At 37.0% G+C, this 24,500-nt stretch overlaps 1 protein-coding gene across 1 annotated transcript in view; it reads right to left on the bottom strand.

The window, feature by feature from the left end:
* Window positions 1-24,500, bottom strand: part of Hdx (highly divergent homeobox) — a 115,068-nt gene that overhangs the window by 57,025 nt on the left and 33,543 nt on the right. The window contains exon 4 of the mRNA XM_059251189.1: window positions 16,054-16,107. Within this exon, the coding sequence (XP_059107172.1) occupies window positions 16,054-16,107 (54 nt within the window). The remainder of the gene's footprint in view (window positions 1-16,053; window positions 16,108-24,500) is intronic.

A 24,500-nucleotide genomic window follows, 5' to 3' on the forward strand; every position in this document is an offset into this window, starting at 1 on the left:
GCTGTGCCTTAATTTTACTATTCTGTTCAGATTGGACAACATGGTGGGCAGCGCCTTTGAGTGAACACTCTATGGACTTCTGCTTGACCTTGGGCTTCTCTGCATCTCGTCCTAAAACCATCATCCTTGTCCTTGACACTAGCTTTTCCTGCTTCTCAAGCACTGGTGTTTGCCTGACTGCAGGTTGAACAGCTGCACACAAAGGCACATGTAAATGGCCACAGCCCCTGTATAAAATGGTGCATCAAGCTGAAGGAAGCTCCAAGGTGCTCAGTTCCAAGTGAAGAAGCAGAGGGTGCCCAAAGGCAGCTGGAGTTTTTTATTTTGTTCTTCTTGTTGTTGTTTTTGTTTTGTTTTGTTTTTTTGTTTGTTTGCTTTCAACCTGTATTTACATGTTTCTGGAGTTCAAATACATCTATTTGGCGCCTGTGCGTTGCACTTTCTGTATTATTAAAGAGACCTGAGAGATGATGTCCCCACCTCATACCTCTCAGTTTGCCCCACAGGGGTTGCTTCTTGTTAGACTAACAGTAACTATCAGGGAAAGTCTAACCACAGGTTTGCACACGGCACTATCTTCCCAGAGAATAGTTAGTTACGGATGGAAGGGGGAGGCAGACATGACAGTGAAATGAGAGGGTCAAAAGAAGAAAGGATGAAGAGGAGGGAAGGGGGTAGGGTAGAGAATATGGAGAGGGATAGCTAAAACTAATGGCCATTTGAAGAGTTGGATGGAATCCTAATACAGTAGAAGCTTTCTAAAATATATGAACACATGAAGGTGATCTAAATGAAACTGCCAAATAACAAGGGAAACAGAGCCCCAACTGGACATCTCTTGTCACCAAACGAAGCCTCCAGTTATGGGAATAGATTACATCTAATCCAGTTGTTGGCCAAAGGGGTTCCATGGGCATCCAAAAACAACCTGGCTATTGACAAGGCTATTGGTTGCTTTCCGTAAGATAAGAGCTTATTGATGAAGACTAAACCTACCTGACTCAATTGAATGGAGAGGAGTTGAGCTGATACCTACCTAGTGCCTTCACCCCTATGGACTAGTGTTTATGGTACTAGAAGGTACTCTGCTTGCTACCAGAGGAGAAAAGTAAACACCAACTAGCTACAAACCCATTGACTTGCCTGAAAAATATGCTGGGCACAATAGTGTCACAAAGCTTGAGGGGGCAACCAATCAATGTTTGATTTGATTTAAGGCCTATTCCATGAGATGGAACCCATCCCTGATACTGCTTGGTGTGGGTTTGAATGGGAGGGGCGGTGTAAAGGATCTGGGTGGAATTGAGAGAGGGAAAACAGTAATCAGAACATAGACTATAACAATCTACTTTCAATAAAAGAAATATAGAAACAAATAAATAAATATTTTTATTTGAGTGGAAAGTTTAAAATTTAAGAGGAGTAAACACAATAAAAGAAATCAAGTATCCATGATAAAAAATGTTGTGAGAGTTTCTTCTTATGCAAAGTACATACCATAATTTATTTTCTCAATAGGTAATTAAAATGAGAGTGTAGCTCACTTATTCCACTGGATTTTCAGTTATAAAAAGCAGTCCATGTTTGCATACATATATATGCATACATATATATTAGATAAAAATTTTACTGTAGAGATATTCATTGATTTGAAATATACCCCATTTTAATTAAATATGAATAGAAAAATCAAAATTCATTGAACGTTTTGTTTATAAAGAGAATTCCAAAGAGATAACAAGCTCAATTAGTAACAACGTTAAGTCAAGTGTCTCTAATTTTTAGAATGCTCAATTCCTATTAAACTTAGTTATTCAACTTTTGAATTATGAATACACATAACTGAGACAACTTATTTTCCCTAAAGTTCTAATATCCTATGTCTTTTACATAAATTAAAAACTTCAAACCAGACTAACACTTTGGTTTTTCAGTTGTTTTAGATGTGATTGTATATACCAGCTTACAATTTTTTAAAAAGTGCACCCCCGAAAAGCTGGCAAAAATTCCATCTCAACTGTGACTTTGGGGAATTAAAATGATCATTTAGCCCTTTTAAAATTTTTGCAATGATTAATGAATATTCCACATTTATTTGTTGGAAATGATACTGTTATCACTTGCCAGAGACAGTTTGAAGACTGTTTCAATGCTACTTCAGGCTATATGATTTATGATATTCTTCTGTTTTTTATAATTTCTACATAATTAGGATATTCTTCTATATGTTTTTCCAAATAGTTCCTATTTGAAACTATCTGTCAAGGCCATGACATATATGTATATATTTAAAGTGTTAGGCAATAGCATTAATCTTTTATAAAAATATATTTTTCTTCTTATGAAGTCAATTTTACATGAAATAGCAACCATAAGCCTAAGAAAGTACCCTCTAATCCAAAAACATAATTGATTATTCTGAAATATAGTTAATAACAAATCTAATAAATAATATATATATATATAAAACAATTTGTTCAAACTTATTTCATTTAATCTTTAATATAATGCTATATATTTATTTGGATTTGTATAGATATGGGCAGTAAATAATTTACTTAAAAGTTATAGATACTTAGCTTTGAAGAATAACTTTACATCCACAAAGCCCATAATATTAATCTCAGACCATATCTGTCCATGAATTTGTGAATTCCATGTTCAAGTGACCCCTAAATACTTAAGTTTCAAGTCACCCCATTCTAAATAACTCATTTTTAAAGACTTACTTAATTTTTATTTTGTGCGTATGTGTTTTGCCTGAAATGTATGTAAGTACATCACATATATGCAGTGTCTGCAGAAGCCAGAAGACAAGAGTCAGATTCCATGGAACTGGAATTACAGGTTCTTATAACCCTCCATTGTGGGTGTGGGGAACCAAATCCAGATCCTCACAAGAACAGCTGGTGCTTTTAACGACTGAGCAATCTCTGAAGCCCCCAAGTAAATAATTTAAAAACTGTTTCGGGGTCCTTTTCAGGTCTGCAAAATAAGTCTGGCATATGGCGAGTGACTCATAACAAGTATAACTCAATCAAGAAATGATTACTAAAGTAATGGAAAATAGGATAAGATAGAAAGTTCAAATCTGGCTAGCAGTTAAGAAAAAATAAGGAAAATTGATGAATATGGTGTTTTTGGCCAATATTAAATACTATAAAGAAATTGAATAAGAAAATAAGACACAGTGACTTAACGTGTAGAGGAGCTGTAAGGACTGTAAAAGGAAGTGTCTCTCAAAAGAATTATCATTGAGTCAAGACCTAGATAATGAGGTAGGCACATACAATGATGTTTCTGATAATAGATTTTTTTTAAAAATATTATTTTATTTGCGTGTATGTATGTGTACCTGTATCAGGTTATGTGCACTGCATGCTTGCAGGTGGACAGAAGCATCAAATCCTCTGGAACTGGAGTTAAAGGCAGTTGTAAGTGCCCAGTGTTTATGCTGGGAATTAAACATAGGTTCTCTGCAAAAGCAGCACGTGTTCTTAACCACTAAGCTATCTCCCCACCCCCGATGTAAATACTTATTTTCTTCCACCTCTGATATAGATATATTTTTAATTCACATATCTTCCATTTTATAACCTCAAGTTATGAGATGACTACACCAAAATCAATACAAAGCAAAATAAACAAAATTCCAGTAAGCAATTCTCTCCCATTACTGTGCTTTCATAAGCATTTGGCAATTCTATTTTAATGACTGGACTTACATTATCAAATCAGAATGCTTTTGCCCTATATCTCAAACTAAAACTACTGATTTAAAATTAGTTCCATAGGAAACTAAGAAGAAATACAAAACTAAAATTTTTGTTAGACAATCTGTTTAATTTGCCTCTAGAAATAGAGGATCGAGGTGAAAGGATATAAAATATTTGAGAAATGTTGATATCACTGCTACTTTTCATTTGAGACAGGGTCTCATTGTGCAGACCTGGCTGACCTGAAACTCACTATGTAAACTAGGCTGGCTTCACAGTGGTCTGCCCACCTCTGCCTCTTGGTTTTTGTTTTTTTTTTTTTATCAGATGACAAAGTAGCAGACTTATGTCATTTTCATACACATTTATAAATATTTTAAAAAAATTAAATTCATTTTACAACTTATTTCTATCATTTTGCTAAGTACTCTTTTACTTTTTAAGTTACTTTGACTTTTTTAGGAACATAATATTTGTACATACTTATGAAGTGATTAGGAAACTTTTACTATTCATTTATGGAAAATAGGTTCAAATTACTCTCTGAACTCTTTGAGATACACAAAGTGCCATATAGACTACTAGAATTTATTGCACATGTGCTACTAATTCTTTGAAGAGTAAAACTAGAAATTGAAAATTTTACCTTAATGACTGAATTTGTATGGTACTATTTCATTTTTTTTTTCCTAAAGAGGAATCACTTGTGTGAATTTGAATTATTCCAAGCTACGTGGAATGGTACACACCTATGATCCCAGTACTTGGAAGTTAGAGGCAGAAGGATCAGGAGTTCAAGATTATCCTCAACTACAGTGAACCCAAAGCCAGGCATAGCTACATGAGACCCAGTCTCAAAACTACCAATCTCTGTGAGTTTGAGGCCAGCACCAAAATTACACGGAAAAACTCTGTCTCGAAAAACCAAAAAAAAAAAAAAAAAAAAAAAAAAAAAAAAAACCAAAAAAAGTCAGTGTACCTATAGAAGTAAAAATATTAGAAAGAGCATCATTAAAACTGTAAATAAATTAAAGAAGGCTTCATAGTCCTGTTCTCTTTTTGCAAAAAGTCACCTAAATTTTAGTAAGATTAATTTGGTTCAATTAATGCCAGCCAGTGAAAACTGATGAATGTACCCCAATCAGTAGAGCCAGGAGAGTATGCCACAAACTTGCATCATCATAAGAATCATCACATGGGACATGGATTAAGAGCACACTTTCCAGGTTTTCCCCTAGAGAATCTGAGTGGGTGGGAACACAAACATGTACTATTTTTAACAAGCCCGTTGCCCCACCACCCCAATACACATATTTCAGCAGTGCTTATGGTCATATAAGGCTCTAAACAATGTACCCACTAAGTGGATCTTCCATTTACTGACTGCTGCCTCCAGGTTTGTCCGGAATTCCAGGAGCAAAAGGAGTTGGCCATTCATTTTCAGTTGGTCAGATAAAAGAACCTATCATTAGTGCATGAGCTGGCTGTTGGGAACCTGGGACTTATGCAGGGACACTTAGCTCAGCCTGGGAGGAGGGGACTGGACCTGCCTGGACTGAATCTACCAGGTTGAACTCAATCCCCAGGGGAGTCTTTGCTCTGGAGGAGATGGGAATGGGGGGTGGGTTGGGGGGAAGGTGGGGAGGGGCCGGCAGGAGCTGGGAGGACAGGGGAATACGTGGCTGATATGTAAAATTAAATTAAATTATAAAATAAAAAAAAGTTAAAAAAAGTATACTTCCTTATACCTCCAAACATGAATGAAACAGACACTTAAATGCCTTCCTCATTCCATTTTTCATTTACACAAGCCTATGGAAACCCAGAAGGACTAAAAATTAAAACAAAACAAAACAAAACATGTGTCTATAAAAAAATGAAAGAGAAGAAAAAAGACACAGGGACTCATGCCCAAAACAGACTGTAGCTTTTCCCTTTTCCTGATTATACTACAAGGAAAAACAATAAGACTGCAATGTAAATGAGAAAAACCTGAATTCTTACTCAGTTCATTTAAAAAATACATAATATCTTAGTCATTGTGACTTTGGTTTTTTCATTTGCAAAATCAACATAAATGCTTGTCCTATCTCTTACACTATGCATTTTTTAAACCAGGATTGGAATGAGACAATCTGTGAAACTATTAAAACGAAACATGGAAATGCTTCAGCACATTTGTCACGGCATATCCTTTGGACTATTGCCTCAAAAGCACTAGCACCAAAAGAAATAGTTTTAAAATGCTGTGAAATAAAAATAAAGCTCTCGCCGGGCGGTAGTGGCGCATGCCTTTAATCCCAGCACTCGGGAGGCAGAGCCAGGCGGATCTCTGTGAGTTCGAAGCCAGCCTGGGCTACCAAGTGAGTTCCAGGAAAGGTGCAAAGCTACACAGAGAAACTCTGTCTCGAAAAACCAAAATAAATAAATAAATAAATAAATAAATAAATAAATAAATAAATAAATAAAATAAAGCTCTCAACAAGAAAGGAAACATCAATGAGTGATGAGATAATGTAAAAGGTTGCAGTAAATATATATAAACTATACACATGACAAATGATTAATATGCAGATAATATTAAAGAACTGAAATAACTCAAAAGCAAAAAATAAATCAAGTTTTAAGAGCAAGTGATCCGAAAAGATATTTTTCAAAGATGAACAAATGACCAGTAAATTGTTGCATAATCTTTTACCTAGAGAGAAATAAACATCTATTTACTTCAGACAGGGCACCAAGAATACATTAAATTTAGGATTTCAGCAAAGTCAAACCCTCGTGAACAGTAACTTAAAAGTGACCCCCAAATATCTGCATCACTACAGAGTCTCATTTCATTATAGATGATGACTTCATGTAAGATGAATCATAGACTCCTCCATTCAGCAAACTTTCCACTTCCTATATACTCTAGTGTCTCTCAAGATTACTTGCAGCCGGGGGAGTAGTAGAAAGGTATACTCGACAGAATCTCAGGTGAAGGTCCTGTGACCCTCCCCCCACCTCCTTCTTCTTCTGAGGAGCGATGACAACTCCATATCATTATACTGTTTGACTCAATTAGCTGTCATGGTGACCAGGCCAAGATAGTCTCTACTCCAATATGGTGATGAGATCATGGTATGCCCAGTGAAAAAAGTCATATTACAACACAATCCTGCCAAGAAAAAAAAGAAAAGAAAGAAAGAAAGCTAGCTATCACTAATTATTAAGGAAATGCTAATCAAGACCACAGTCAAAACCAGAATGGTTCTTCAATAAATTAAAATAAAACTACCACATTGTATTGTCACCCCACATAGGCAGGGAACTTGTAGCTCCTAGAAAAAAATAAAATGCCTTCCAGACAACAAGGCTTTGAACAGAGAAGGTTTTAAGCAAGACAAGAATGCATGTCACTTCTCCAGCCATGGGTCAAAAGAAGCCTGACCACTGTGCTATCTCACAGATCATGTACTAGCCAGGTCCATATGTCCCATATTCCATGTCCCATAGGTCATAGTAACCGAGTCAACTGTTCTGGAGAAGTCTCCATCTGAAATTTTACCCCAAAGTATGCTAAGGACTTTCCAAGCACCTGACCCAAACCAACAGCAGAACATGTGGGGACTTTCAATCTAATTTAGTAAGGGCAAGGGAACTTTACCTACTTCTTTGTGGTTCAGTATGTTTCCCAGTCCCCCCGACCCCCTAAGGAATCTTAAACAGCACTTTTCTTTGTCCAGGTGGGCTGGCATTTTGCTTTCGAGCCTGCTGTGCTGCCAGATCTAATCAAGCTCTCACCTACAGGGCAATTTCCTGCCTCCCTTCAGCTGCACTCTTCTCTCCTGAAATCTAACATTCCGGTGCCCAGACCTGAGGCAGGTATCATTAAGGCAGATTGCTCTGTGGGGCAGCAGCTGAACCTTTGCCACTGCTGTCTTTGCACCTAATAGCAGACCTTTGCATCTGTCTCCAGGATTCCATGTCTATCTGTTCCAGGAATCTTAAGAGGTCAGGTGTTGCTCCAGCCTTGGAACTGTTTTCTCAACCACACCTGTTGAGTCCTGGGACACCAATGCTTGGTCTTAATTAACTGGCTTAATTAACTGGCAGTTGCCTGGCCACAATTCTAGAAGGGATACTTTTCTCCTTTGCACTTTCTTCTGGACCTGATTAACTCACCAGACTTTAAAATGAGCACCATCGCCGGGCGGTGGTGGCGCACGCCTTTAATCCCAGCACTCGGGAGGCAGAGCCAGGTGGATCTCTGTGAGTTCGAGGCCAGCCTGGGCTACAGAGTGAGTCCCAGGAAAAGGCGCAAAGCTACACAGAGAAACCCTGTCTTGAAAAACCAAAATAAATAAATAAATAAATAAATAAATAAATAAATAAATAAATAAAATAAAATGAGCACCATCAAATCTCACCCAACTAAAGATTCTCCACTTTGCTGCCTTTTGCATAACCTGCAAGCGTTTTATCCCATGGGAGATATCAAAAACTGATTTTCTTTGGGTGTACTGTCTGGCCACAAATAAAATGTATAACAAGAGTCCAGTGACCTGAAACTGGTACCTTTGATTTTAACACTCTTAGCGCTGTAGAGAACCTCGTACAGAGCTATTGTAAGTTGTCTGCAGTTCCTTACATGCAGGCTTTCTTCTTTCTCGGTCACTGACCCTCTCTCTGTCAACCTTTTACCACCTTCCATATCCTGCTACTAAATGAAAACTTGTTGTTTTGGGAAACTGTACTCATTCCAAGAGACTCCTTCACTGACTTTGATCCTGCTGACTATGCTGCTCCTCCTTCTCCTTATGTCCTTTCAGGTCCCCCCTCCCCCCCCCCCCAGCACCAGCCAGCTTCCTCTCCTACCCCTTCAGAACTGCCTTCTTCTTCGTCCTTGTCTTGTACCTCAGGTTCTACGGACTGATCATCCCAAGCCACCATGCTCTACTTCCCCTCCATGTGACATTAACTAAGAACTCAAAATCACTCACCCATTGGCGCAGACCTAGGACTGTGTAGAATGAAGTCTGAACTAGAATCCAAGTAGGAACTCCCAGAGCCAGTCCATAGACCTGGGACTGTGTGGAGCCCCAGAATGTTCATTAGAGAACCCCAGAATCAGTCTCTTTCTCTGCCCCTATTTGTATACCTAATAAGCCACCACATCCATCACTCCATCCTGTGATTACTGGAGGCCCCACCCAGACCCCAGAGTGTCCCCAAGATTGAAAACCAAGCATCATTCAGTTGGCCCATAACCCACACAACAAATGAGAGAGAAGATATGCATACCACGAAACACCACAAAATCACCTAACTCCAGATGCTTAGAGCCCATGCAAAACCACAAACAACATGAAAAAGAAAGACAATATGCTTCCTCCTGAAATCAGTACCCTAATCATAATAATCCTTGAGAAAAGCAACTTAGCTGATGTACAAAACAAGGACTTACAGCAGTCATAAACACATCCAATGAGTTCAAAGAAGATGTGAATGAAGCCTGAAAAAATACAGTTGAGTGAAATAATGAAAACAATTCACTATATGAAAACAGAAACAAAAAGAATCACCAAAGAAAAGGCTAACTGAAATAATACTTTAAATGAAAGATTCAGGAAGTCAAATAAAAACCTCAGAGGTAAGCCTCACTCACAGTGTAGAGATGGAAGTGAGAATCTCAGGCACTGAAGACAAGATAGAAGAAATGGAAACCTCAGTCAAAGAGAACACTAAATAATAACAATAATAAAAGACAGGAACAAAAGAGCCAGGAAATCTAGGACACTATGAAAACATCAAATCTGCGAATAATAGGACTAAAGGAAAGAGGAGAAAACCAGGTCAAAGGCACAAAGAATATTTTTCAACAAAATCACAAATGAAAATTTCTCAAATTTAAGGAAAGAGATGCCTATCAAGGTGCAAAAGGCATCCAGATTACCAAATAGACAGAACCAAGAAAGAAACTCCCTGTGGAACATAATAATTAAAATACTAAATGTACAGAATAAAGGATATTAAAAGCAGAGAAACAGAAATACCAAGTCACATGCAAAAGCAGGCCTACAGCATAACAGATTTTAAAAATGAATAACTTCTATTTGTATGAATGTTTGTCTGCATGTATCTTCGTATACCATGTGTGTCTGGTGCCTGTGGGGTCCAGATTAGGGCATTGGATCCAATGAAACTGGAGTTACAGACTTTGATAAGCCACATGTGAGTCTTGGGAATCAAACATGGGTCCATTAAAGGAGAAGGCAGTGCTTTTATATGCTAAGCCTTCTTTCCTGCTGTCCATTCAATACCTGCCTTTTGAATGGACACACTGAAGGCTACAAGGGCCTGGACTGACATACTACAAGTTCTGAAAAACCATGGCTGCCAGCCCAGACAAACACTCTCAGATCTAAAATTACCTATGAACTCTAATGCAGTGATAGTGGGTGACTTTCATGCCCATTCTCATCAATAGCCAGGTAGCCATCCTTCATCATAGGTACCACCAAAACCAAGAGTCTCCTATAAGGCTGGAAAACCAGAAGACTGATAGGAAGGCTAAACTTCGGGTCATGCATTTCTCCCCTCTCCTCATTGCCTTGTCTCTTAATCTTTCCCTTGCTCACCAAAATTTAGGGAAGGGGGACTAACCCAGGAAGGTGCTACCTTATATCAAGGCTGGTTTACAAAACAGGTCAAAATAATTTAATCTAAGTGGGATGCACTTAAAACTGTTGCAGCCTTTGTGCTGTCTGCACGTCCTCTTGTTCGTCCATCTGGACATACCTTCCACTCATCCCTGCCTTCCTGCCCTTTCACCTCGGCAGCTAGCTAGTTTCAACTCAGCAGTTTGCCCCTCAAACCTTTGCCGTGCAGCTGCCTGATTCATATCAGAAACCTCTTCCCTGCGGGTCGCTTCTGGTTTCTTATCTTATCAACACAAAGACTCTTACATCTCCACGTGTTTCTCAATAGCAGCTTCTCAGGCCTCTTCAAAATTCCTTGCCCCTTTGAACACCGGAGCCATTGTGCAACATTTCGACATTCTCACGTAGACACAGAGACAGACAGAAAGACCGACAGATACGTTTACTATATGATGTCTAATGTGTGACCTGAAAGTAAATATATTTAATATTAGAACATAAAAACCTGTGTTCCCCTCACAAGGGTTACCAAGGAAATTTGGAATGTCTGGCAAGTAGCTGACATTAAAACTGCCAAGTCTTGTGAAATTATTTTTCTTCAATAAATTCTGACATTGGAGAAAAACACAAACACGTTCTTCTATATTTCTGACAGCATGGTGCTCAAGTTAGACTTTAGTGGAATCATACTTTGTTCTGCTGGTGGTGCCCTAGATAGTTTAAATGGACATTTATTCACATCTCCCATAGAATAATTATTGTGACAGGGTGACACAGTCAGAGAGCAGAAGTCAGAACTTCTCAGCTTCTGGAGAAACAGTTCTGTGTAAATGGGAAAGATAAAAACAAACCCCTGGGATCTTTAGCCAGCTTTGCAGGTAAAGATGGATCACGCAAGTTGGTGGTCTGTAAAGAGGAGAGGGCTATTTTTCCAAATGCAGACACAAAGAAATGTATAAAGACCATGACAATAAGGAAAAGAAAAAAATCAAATTAACACAATTAATCTCCTGTAAGGCACCCTAAAGAAATGAAGGGTATGAATCACCGGACAAAGAAGTTCAACGTATTACAAAAGTCATAGGTGACTATTGAATTTGAACCAAGAACATGATGTATGGCTAAAAGGAAAATATTAACAAGATGGATGTGATTAAGAAGAATCAACTAGGGGCTGGGGATTTAGCTCAGTGGTAGAGCGCTTGCCTAACAAGCGCAAGGCCCTGGGTTCGAACCTCAGCTCCAAAAAAAAAAAAAAAAAGAAGAATCAACTAGATTCTAGTTACTAGAAACTAAGGAGGTGAGTCATGTAATAACAGAACTAAAAAGTAACAGAAGAGTTAACCTGCAGTCTTAAATAGAAGAAAGGGTCCATGAACTTGGAGACATGTGTTTAAATTATGCAGTACGAGGATAAAAAGGGAAAAATAATAGTAAAGGATGAAGAAAGGGCAAGGGGACTATGGGTATCATCTAGTGAAAAACACATATGTGAAAGGCGTCTCATAAAGGCAAGAAGATATAAGAAAGATCATTTAAACTTTTAAAATACAACTATTAATTTGTATGTCAGGATTGGGCATGCCACAGACTTTGTGTGAACAACTTGCAAAAGTAGGTTCTCTCCTTCCACAATGTGGGTCCTAGGAATCAAACTTGTTTTGTTTTGTTTTGTTTTTTTAAGATTTATTTATTTATTATGTATAGTGTTCTCTCTGCATGTATGACTGCAGGCCAGAAGAGGGCACTAGATCTCGTTACAGATGGTTGTGAGCCACCATGTGGTTGCTGGGAATTGAACTCAGGACCTCTGGAAGAGCAGTCAGTGCTCTTAACCTCTGAACCATCTCTCCAGCCCGGAATCAAACTTGTTTAAGGATGGCAGCAAGGGTCTTTACCTGCTGAGCCATTTTACAGGTCCAAGATCATTTAAATATATACAGTTATAAAAAAATTGTATTATATATTGGGAATTTACTTAGAGAATAGACTGCAGATGCTATCACCACAGAAAAGAAATGACCAGCAAAGGACATATTTCAGTCATTAGAGCATTTGCCTACAGCCTCTGCAAGGTCCAAGATCTAATCTACGGCTCTGAAATAAACAAAACCAAGAATGATAAATATATGAGATGGATATGCTAACTCTCTTCAATGTACAAGTTTATAAAAATTATATTGCAAAATGTAAGTATAATAATTTCCTTTAAAAGTAAAAGTATTTAAAATAACTAAAAATTTATAAGTTCTGGAAGTATGCTGTGCCTATTTTTTATAATACTGTGCTGTGCATTTAAACTGTTGAAAAATATCGAAGATGGAGTACAGGTCTTTGAGCATGTTAGGCAAATGCTTTACCGGTAAGCCCTGTTTACATATAATTTTTAAGTAATAATATCTCTTGTTGTATTTTAATGCAATTTATCAAAATCATTATAAAAATTATTGAGATTTTTTTTCTTGCTTACCACACATGTTTATTCTAGATGTCATTTTGAAGACTACATTATTATTACATGTACTATAATTGTATTTAAACTTCATCAGGTTTAGAGATTTTTTTAAATTTATTTAGTATTTTTATTTTATAATTAACTATTTCACATATCAGCCACGGATTCCCCCATCCTCCCTCCTCCCATCCCCCAGCCCTTCCCCCCAATCCACCCCCCATTCCCACCTCCTCTAAGGCAAGGTCTCCCCTAGGGAGTCAGCCCAGCCTGGTAGGCTCGATCCACGGCCAAGCCCCAGGTGGAGCTCCGGGAGTCCAATCGGCAAGGTTTAGAGTTTTTAAATATTAGAGTTTTAAAAGTATATTAAAATACCCAGGTGTACCAGTAACTGAATGGAATATTAGTCAAAGATTTATTGAGGTATAGTTAAGATGCATTATAAGGGGCTGGAGAGATGGCTCAGAGGTTAAGAGCACTGCTTGCTCTTCCTAAAGGTCCTGAGTTCAATTCCCAGCAGCCACATGGTGGCTCACAACCATCTGTAATGAGATCTGGTGCCCTCTTCTGGCCTGCAGGGATACATGCAGACAGAACACTGTATACATAATAAATAAATCTTTGCCGGGCGGTGGTGGCGCACGCCTTTAATCCCAGCACTTGGGAGGCAGAGCCAGGCGGATCTCTGTGAGTTCAAGGCCAGCCTGGACAATTATTTCTATTTTCTTAAGTTTTCTTTTCATTTTTTTTGTTGTCTTAAATTCTACTTACCTGCACTCAAGTTTACTTAGTATGTATTCTTTTATCTTCATGCCAATACTGAGCCAACTGGCAAATTGTCTATGTTAGATGTATTTTCCAATACTATGCTTTTATTTATCACTCTCCTAATGTCTAATGCTTACTTTAGATTATTTTATTAAGTACTGGGGATTGAAGCCAGTGCCCAGTGCGTGGGAAGCAAGACCAGACCTCTACCAACTGAGCTATCCTTCCACCATGCTTTTTCTGGTTTTTAAGATAACCTGTACTTGCTTACTGAAATTTTTCCACAATTTCTGTTCTAACTTGTTTACCAGATAATACCACCACCTGGCTCCCCTCTGTGTTTGTGTCAGTAGATTGCCCTTATCACTCATGGCGCAACGTTCCTGTTTTTTGTATACTGAGGAATTTCCACCAGGTGCCTGGACTTTTTGACCATTATCTTCCTAGGCTTTCTTTCAGTCTTATCTTCTTACTTTAATGGATAGTCATCCACCTGGGCTTAGTAAAGAATTCTGAGGGTTTATACAGGTTTATCACATCTCATCACATCAACGGGGAGCCCATGCCTCTTGGAAACAAGCCTTCCAGGCAACCAAGTTCTAAATGAAAAGGCTTTAGCCTGACAAGAAGTCACTCAGTTTCCCTGCTGCCCAGGCCCAGAAAAAGCTGACCACTGTCACGTTGATAAGTCAAATATTATCCAGGACCTTTGTTCTGTGTAAATTTCCATTCACCCCTTAACCGGAGATGTGCTTGGAACTTTGCAAACACTGCCTTAGCCCCAAACCATGGAGTGCACAGCAAATTTTAACCAAATATGGTAGTGTTGACTGACTTAAGATCTACTTCTTGTGGTGCAACACTTATCCCTCCCAAAGGAAACTTGCAAAAACAGCCCCCTTTGTTTGTTTTCCCTAAATAAGCTGTACCTTTACCTCAAACACTGCCTCAAGGTTGGCTTCAATTAACCTTTTGACTGTCTTGCGGCATCTCTGGAACCACTGTGTGCTTATAACTCTGAAAACTTAACAAGGTTATAGTTTCAGTGATTCTTTAATTTCTATATGTTCTGTGATGTTATTTTCATGTGATCTAACATCATTGATGCTTCTACTAATCTCGTTAGTGCTACCTACAGTGATGGAAACCCAGGCATTTGTAAGGATATCTTTCCTATTAATGCCACTCAATAGACCCATATCTGTAGAAAGGAAAATGGATTCACCATATTTCGGGGACGTCCTGTTGTGGCTTGATTCTTCTTGATGATTCTGATTATCAGCCTTGTTTGATGCATGGAATACACAACTGTGTAGTGTATGGGACACAGTGAGTGGCTCCCCTTGTTGTGGTATCCTCCTTTAGCATTCTAGCTGGGTGTCTCCTGGAGACAGGGAAAGTTCTGTCCCAGTTAGGAAGGGGAGCACTTCACTGGTTGCAAATTGTTAGTGAGAGTTTCTTTCTGGTCTGTCTTCCTTGCCAAGTTACCAAACTGTCTTTATGGAACTCTTGGGAGGGGGAGGGCATCAGTGCTTTTTTTCCCTGTTGTTAGTTTGAGTGTTATATATCATTTAAATTAGGCGCCTTTCTACTGTTCAGTAAATGACAAGTACCTTATGGTTCCTCCAGGCCCTAGATGCTATAACCACATCACCTTTTTTTCCACTTTGCTGAAATCCCGTACATTCTCTCCAGCATTGTATCTCTACCTTATGGGGAAGAGAAGGAAGAAAAGAGTCTAGACAGTCTTGTCCCAAATCTGAAGTCCTAGCTCTAACTTCATTTGTCCTCAAACCCATCAATCATTTTGTAACTTAAATTACCTTTCTAAATATCTATTTGTTTCTTTTTCATGCTTAATAGTTTTCTATGTACCAGTTTCAACTAAGCATTTTGGGTACTTGATTAAATATAGTTTTATGGGTCATATAGAGAGTCCATAAGAAAACAATCTTACTGAACTTCCATATTAAAATTCCAAACCCAGAGTAGTTATAAATATTAGTTACATATTCCTTCTAAATACTGAGTTATAGTAAGTGGTAAGGCATATTGGTAAATATTTATTACTCTTTAATATTAAATTTTCTGGCCAACTAAATAGTAGAAAACTAAGATTTTTTGAGTTGTTTTAAATGTTCTCTTTAGTTATAAATCCATTTTCTTTCATTTTTTAGTTAGATGTTTCTTTTTCATAAACTGTATGAAAAAACTTGCAAATAAAAATATAAATTTGTGTTTAAACAAAAGAATTCCTGTCCACAGAATACTCAGTATATTGATTTCTATGTTTTAATTAGTCTGTCTTTGCCGATTAAATACTATGAGCTGGAAATACATTCTTTTGAGACAATACAGTTTTATCAAAGGTAAGTTTTACTAGTTCTATAAGAAAATCATAAAACATTTTCAATGACATTTCACTAAGAATATGAGAGGAAACTCTTGTTGCTTTAAACCAAAGATTACTTACTGCTCTTTTCCTAGAACACCCTGTAATCCAAGGCACAGTAAGGTTTCCTGAAATCTGTGAAAACAACAAACAGAATCTTAGTAAGGTATGTATTAACATTGCTTGTAATGCTGATAAATACTAAAAATAAAAATGTATATGATGTGAAGGTAAGGAGATAAATGTGTATTCAGAATATATTCCAAATCAAAGGCAATTTAAAGGGCCTTCCCTTGCAGAAAAAAAATAGAAATGGTGTAAAATTCCCCCCAGAAATTAAAAATAAATGTTTGTTGGGTCCTGTAAAGGATATGAAAGTATATGGAAAATAAAATGTTTTTTAAAATGTAATGCTCTGTGGATGAAGTGGAAAGGGGAACTTTCTTAAATAGCACATCATCACAAAGCAAGAGATGACACTATAAATGAAACACAATATGTATTCACTTTGAACACTAAGCAATTACAAACATAAATATTATTACAGTTACCTTCTTTATATGAACCTTAGAGATTCAGTGCAAATCACTGAAACACTGTTTCTCTAAATTGTGTCCCCACTAGTAATCTATCTTGCTATGCATTCCACCCTTTATCCATCCTTATCACAGAATACTAAAATGCAGATTGCAAAAGACCACTGAATTAAAGGATATTTTTGTACAAATAACGCATGACTGTAAAAGGTAGCAAAGGGGAACTTTGAAGCCACATCATCCACGTCATGACTCTCTAGATAAGAATGTGTCCAGCAAAATCTGTTGTTTTTTGGTCACAGTCTGGTATTTAGTGTGGATAATGACGTTCTGCAATGTTGCAATCATGAACCGATAGACACATCTTCTGTAGTCTACAAGTATTGTATATCTCAGCAAATGCTTGCCAGTATTGTCTCCAAATGTTGAGAAATCTTAACTTTTACAAAAGGAATAGAGTAATGGTCATAGCTAAGAATATACTTATTTCAATTTTCTGTATGATGGACATATGAACTTGGCTTAACATAGTAAAAGTGTTTTTATTCAATGTAAAAGATTTCCCTTAATGTACAATAAAATGGTGATTAGCTAAATACTGAAGGTGATGACAGAGTGTGAATAATTGATGTTTTATTTTAAAATAAGTATGGCAAATCAACTAAAATAATCACATTATGTGCTCCACACAAATAGAGATATACAATTATTTTGAATTATCACCTTACATATTCCTATTAGTGAGAATAATTCAAGAGAAGCTACACAGAACCTCTAGAAAATAAGTATGCAATCACAAAGAATTATGGATAAAACAGAATCCTAAAACAGTAACTACTAAAGAGTTAGATGGTACTAAAATTTTATATTCAACTAACATCTACCATAATGTATTCTTTAATTCCTTACATTTCTAGCACAACCCAAAACACAGGTAGCCAGAGTACCTAGATTTGGTTTTTAAAATTGAATAATACTACAGATAACATTTCTCTAACTTTGAGGAATCTTGTTTGGTACAAGATTGAAGGCAGGGTTTTACTTACTAGAACCTATATAGCATGGTACTCAAATGAAATGGGAAACAAAATATAATGTTATACATAAACAGCCTGGTTTAGAAAATTATGAAATGAATTGACAAGGAGTTGAGATGGATCTTACAATTATTTCAGAACTTACCCAGCCAAATGAGTGCTCTGTATTTTAAGCTAGAAAATTTAAGATGTTATAAACTCATTACAATGATGTTGTCATTGTTGAAAGCATTTGGGAAACTTGGAAATGTCAGTTCACGCCTCATCCAGAGATTCTGTCTCATTACTTCACACACCTTTTATTGTAACTAAAAAAATACACCCTAGATTAAACATTCATACTATTCACTAAATGTGGCTCAGAATGAATTCTATTTTCCAAAATCAAATTTTAGTGATGATTTGTCATCACTAAAAGCATGTAAAAGAATCCCACAGGTTCTTAAAACAATTGTAAAAGACTTCAAAAACTTTTTGACAAATTGAACATTATTGAAATAAGTAGATATAACTTTCTAAGGTATCTAATTTAAATTCTGTTCAAATGTCTATCAGGTATCTTTCCTATATGAGATCGTTACAGGAAATAAAAAGATAGAGAACCTAATTTCCTGGAGGGCAAGAACTATGATTTGAAAGGAAGAGATAAGACAGGTACATGAAAGAGTTTAATACAAAGAAAACTATAGTAAGAGTTACAATGGATGCCCAATAAAGTAATAGTAGTTCAAAGTATGACAAAATTACACCCACTTGTGGATTGGTATCTCAGCTGAACCTAAAAATATTGAGTGGAATATTGATAGAAATAAAAAGAGATATTCCAGGAAAAAAGAATAGTATCATCACCATGGCATAAAAGGATAGGTGTCTGAGAAAATGTCCGTTCAACTCATACTACAAAGGTAGGTTGAAGTCACTTTGTTGGAAGTGGGGAATGCCATATACACCCCAATCTAATTCTGCAGGAAATATGGAGCTGTTGAAATTTCTGTTACGTGGCAGAACTATATTTTTGTATATTAGGAAGTTTAATATGCCTCGGCATGTATAAGAAGTACACAAACTTTTGTATGAATTTGTGCAAGAGGTAATACAGACTTGAAACTAAGATAGGAGAAGTAGTAAAGGAGAAGAAAAATGTAAAGAATACCACATTCAAAGACAGATCTTACATATGAGACAGAAAATAACTGGATGCTTGGGAAATGACAAGGGCTTTGTTTAATGACCATCATAAAGCTACTTCCTAGATAGGTCAACCCATTCAATCCAACCAAGAATTACAAGTTTAATGCAAGGAAATGCCTTCTGTTGGAAAACCGTGTCTTATGGCTAAGAAATGATATATTTAAAAAAACACAATTGCCTGGATGTAAACTAGAATTACATTGTGTGTGTAGTTGAGCATGGTGAATCCAAATGCAACATACATTTCATGGAAAATCATGCTTATACTTGGAAACTAATGATGTATATCAATATATGATTTTTAAATCATTTTGACATTAAAAATTATTTCCTTTTAGAGAATTTAGATCCTATAAATGCCACACAGGAATCACATGCTAAAAGCATTAACTTGATTCTAAAAGTAATTTAGTTACTCTGTTGGTTAGTGTTTCGTCAACTTGACATAGGCTAGTTATCTGAAAAGAAGAAAGGTCAATTGAGAAAACATCTACAAAAGACTGGCCTGTGGGCAAGACTTTGGGGTGTTTTTTTGATTAATGGTTGGTGTGGAGGGCCCAGCTCACTGTGAGCAATGACACTCCTGAGTTGTATAACAAAGCAAACATCGGAGAGCAAGTCAGTAAGCAACTTTCCTCCATGGTCTGTTTCAATTTCCGCCTTCAAGTTCCTTCTTGTGTTCCTGGCCAAAATTCCCTCAATGATGGATTTTGATGTGGAAGTGTAAGTCAAATAAACCTTTTCTTCCCAAGTTGCTTTGGTCATGGTGTTTTATGATGGGGTATTATTGTGACAGACCTGACCATTTCATTCTTGGGAGGATTGTGATGTATTTTGTGACACTGGGCTGGAAAAGTCATTGATTACTCAGAGCTTAATGAGCTGTTCTGTGGTCACTTGAAAGATAATGCTGAAAAAAGGTGAAGAGAACGGAAGCTTGGCTTGTTAAGTTTCAGAGGAAGTTTTTTGAGAATCCTGCAAAGACTTTATCCAGGCCATTAAAGTAATATTTTAAGTTACAAATACATGGTGTTTGCTCAGCTGGGTCTGAAAAATCAGCTATGATTAACAAGTGACCAGCACCAATACAATGAAACCATTGCTTTACTGGGACAATTAAGCTGGTTGGCTTTGGCTGAGAGATCAGCTATGATGAATCAGATACCAGCATCAGTGAGGGAAAATCATTGGGGAACTGTTCCCTCAGATTCAGCTCACAGAAGCTGTGGTCCAGAGGATGACAAGGTTGCATCTCATGTTGGCAGCCAAACTTAGTAATGTGTAAGAATCTCTCACACTGCTTTTGAAGACATGAAGTAGTCCTGGAAAGCACTGAGGCTCTGCACTACGAATGGTCAGGAGAGGCCATTGGTGAAGATAAATCCTCATTTGTAGAGGAAACCCCAGGATTGCTGGTATCATGGGGAAATGCCAAGGCTTGGAACCAAGTAACAGGGTTGGAGTCCCTGAAGAGAGGCTGGGAGTTCATTGGTCAAGGTGCAGCATGTGGGAGAGCCCAGCATTTTGGAGATGCCAATACCATGGGATGACCACCAAAGATAGCAGCAGCTTTGGAATGGAGCTAACCTGAGCCTATGAAATGAGTGGTGTGCCTTGTGGGTGGCAGAACTGGAGAAGTGGAACTGCCCAGATTCTGTGGAGCCCAGAAGATCTTGAGTGAATTCTAGATGTGGGACATTCAATTACAGGATTTCATTTACATTGCTGGATGTTGGTTTTGTGTTACTTCGAATGTGACTATACATTTATTGTTCTTTTGTGGAGAAATAAATATTTAAATTTCCTTATTTACAGTTATGACAGCATGAATATTTTAGCAACTTCAAAATTTTGAAGAGACACTGAGTTTTCAAAGAGAACTTAGCTTTTAAATTGTTGTTATTTGTGAAGACAGTGGAACTTTAAAAGTTACACTATGTTTTATATTGTACTATTAATAGTACTATGACATTTTCAGACAAGAAAGAAAAGCTTATGGTTTAATAGTGATGTTTTTTTGTGTGTCAAGCTGACAAGGGTCAGTTATGTTAGTTTTGTCAACTTGACACAAGCTAGAGTCATCTGAGAAGAATGAATCTCAATTGAAAAAAATGCCTCAATAAGACTGGTCTGTAGGCAAACCCGTAGGCAAATCTATAGCATATTTTTCTTGATTAATGTTTGATGTGGGGGAGCCCAACTCATTGTGGGTGATGCCATCAATGGGCAGATTGTCCTGGGGTATCTAAGAAAGCAAACTGAACACGTTAGGAAGAGCAAGCCAGTAAGTAGCATCACTCCATGGTCTCTGCTTCAGTTGCTGCATCTAGGTCCTTGCTTGAGTTCCTGTCCTGACTTTCCTTAGTGACGGATTGTGATAGGGAAGTGTAAGCCAAATAAACTTTCTTTTCCAGGGTGCTTTTGGTCACAGTCTTTATCACAGCAATAGAAACCTAACTATGACAGTTATAAAGAATTATATACATGATGTACACCCTATTTTTAAAATTTCAAATCATTTTATGAGTACACTCAAGTTACAACCTGAAATATGTTTTATTTTATGTGATTCAGGAAAATTGAAATTTTATTAATTAGCATTTCATTAAATGCAATTTGATTAACTGAAACAATTAGGCAATAACTGTCTCTCAACTGTAAGAAATTCATAAATCAATGTTTTAGCTTTCTTTCCATTGTTCTTGTACTAGCTGAACATCAATGCCTGACAATCACAATGCTTAATTGGCAGAGTTCTAGGGCTTTTTAATTATAAGATATATAATATGAGAATACTGCTGGGCATATGATAAGTCAATAAATATTTTTTAATTTATTGAATTGATTGCAACCTTCACTGTTCATTTGCTATAACTTCCTCAAACAATAAAAAGACAAACATGACAATACGCAAAAGACTCTTTTACAGACTAAGAACATGGGCTAGGAGAGGAAATTGCTTTTGGTGGAAAAGAACATTTCTTTTATATATATGTAGCACGAATCTTAAAAGGTCCTATTAATACAAACAAACCCAGAGCCAGGTATTGGGGTGAATGTTGAAAGATCAGAGAAACAGAACCAGCCATAGCTAACCTCACCTCGCCAATTCCTCAGGTGGTCTTGTTTCCTCAAACTGGAAGCCTCTGAGTCCTCATCCGAATGGATCTCAGCTGAACTGCTGCTCAAAAGCCTAAAAGCTTAACAGACTCTAGTTCCTGGTTTTCACACCTTATATACCTTTCTGCTTCCTGCCATCACTTTCTGGGATTAAAAGCATATGTCACCATGTCTGGCTGTTTCCAGTGTGGCTTTGAACTCACAGAGATCCCTATGGATTTCTGCCTCTGGAATGCTAGGATTAAAGGTGTGTGTGCCACCATTTTCTGGCCTCTATGTCTATCTAGTGGCTTTTCTGTTCTCTGACCCCACATAAGTTTATTAGGGTGCACAATATATTGGGGAACACAGTATCACCACAATATATATTTTAAATTAGCACACAAAGTAACAGGTTTTCATATGGCAATTTATACATACTTCATTTTTGTTGATTGGATGGAGGTGAGAGCACATAAGCAGAACTTGGGAGTCTGAGGCAGGAGGATTGCCTTTATAGGCAGCTCCAAACCAGCAAAGGCTAAATATTGAGTCTCTATGTCAAAACAAACAAAAAGGAAAAACAAGTAGTGAAGGACTAAAACAGCATTGTGGCAGCTCTGAAAACCTGTCGAAACCTACAGAAACTAAGCAAAATGACTAAGAAAATGCCATGGTAAAAGTAGTTGCAAAACACATGGCACTTTTATTGCCCCATTTTAGACCAACATTTTTAGTGTGACATGACATGACTTGAAGGCAGTTTTGGCCCAATCCCTAAGTTTCCTCTGTGAACAAGACGCAGACTTCGTTTGATTAAATTTTTCATTACTATAATGTGTCTCAGGCTGTCTGAGGGATTGGCCTCCTTATCTATGAATTGGAAGTTCAGATAGACAAAAGTGGTGCAGGTGAGCTCTCAGGCTAGAGGAAATGGTGGGAACCAGTGGACAAGGGTTGTGAAAATCTTAAGGAGAATGATGATCCACAGAAATGTGGAGAAAGATATTAGTGATTGAGAAATACGATAGAATAACTAATGGCTCCTCAAGAATCAAGAGTGAGACTCAGACAAATTAAAATACTTTGACATAGCCACTAAAATAGAGGAATTGGTAAATATGCATAAGGACTCAGTGGAAACCTATGAAATGAATAAATGACCTGAAAACACTACGCTAGACTGATCAGTGAAAATATTATGCTAAAACTAGGAAAGTTTGTTCCTCCCCAAATTATCAATATAAAAAAAGCATAGTATATGAAAAGAAACAGGACACGTGTCCATTCAGAGAAAGAAAATAAATCTAACAAAATATTCCAAGAGAATCTGCAAGTAGTGGGCTTATAAGAAAAAAAAATTTAAGAAATTATTTTCACATTTTATATAGACTTAATGATGGTCATGAAGCAAAAAAACACCTTTTGGTAGATATACAAAATACAAAAAAGGAATAAAAGCATATTATTAACAAAAAATGTAAAATTATGAATTAAGACATCCAGGCAGGAAGAAAAGAAAGGAAGTGCAAACTAACAAATCAGAATCGTAAGTCCTTACCTGTCAATAATTACTTTAAGTGTAAATGAACTTTATTCTCTAGTCAAAATATAGAATGGCTGAACAGAGAAAATAAAAACAGGATTCAATAATCCCTTGCCTACAAAGTACTCATTTTAGATTCAAGGACACCCATATTCTGCAATTAAAGGCACGGAAAAATGTACTTTATACAAGTAATAAGCAAAAGATAACCAGGGTATTTACATTTAATATACATTAGTTTACATTTAAGATAGGGCCTAATTATTCAGTCCAGATTGGCCTGAGACATTTGGAAGTCCTTCAACAAATGGTAAATATTATCATTCTTACAATTAATAACACTGTCAGGAAATGGTAACATGTGCCTATAATTGCAACACTCAGGAGGCAGAGGCAAGAAGATAACAAGCTTTAGATCAGTCTTGTCTACATACAAGTTCAGGCCAACCAGAGCTATTTATCAAGTCCTTAAGATAATCAATCAATAACGAAATAGAACACTAAAGGAGTAAAAACCGAAGATGTGTAAAGTGAGGAGGATATTAGTGGTGTAATTCAACATTACATTAAGTATGCTTTTTGGTAAAAGGCAAACAGATAAATGAAGTAACTACTAATCATTATGACTAACTTCCTCTTTGTTAGGGTCAGATGCTAGGAAAGGTACTTCCAGAGCTTCATCATTTTTTTTTCCATTTTTCTTCCCCCACCTTTACTGTCTCTATTGTTTTTATTTTGAGACAGGGCCTCACTATGTAGCCCTGGCTGGCTTGGAACTTGTTATGTCAATTAGGATGGCCAGGAGCTTGGTGATTAGGGAAGTATACCACTACAGTCAGCTATTGCTTTTCACTTTGAATTATAAAAATGTAAGGTAGAGAGAGTCAGGAGAAAATGGTGTCTTAATTTGGGAACACCCTGGTAGCATGTTTCCTTCAGTATTGTGGTTGAGCAGATAAGGATGTCCGGCAAGTAGCAAAGAAAAATAGCAGATATCTATACCTTCTTACTCAAATTCTAAAAATCATATTTTTTTAGGGAGAAGATCATAAGAAAGCTTCTGAGGTAGACTTACACTTCACAGTTAAAGAGATTATCTGAAACATACCTAAACAATCG

Source organism: Peromyscus eremicus, chromosome X (genome assembly GCF_949786415.1).
Source record: "Peromyscus eremicus chromosome X, PerEre_H2_v1, whole genome shotgun sequence".
Classification (NCBI taxonomy): Eukaryota; Metazoa; Chordata; class Mammalia; order Rodentia; family Cricetidae; genus Peromyscus; species Peromyscus eremicus.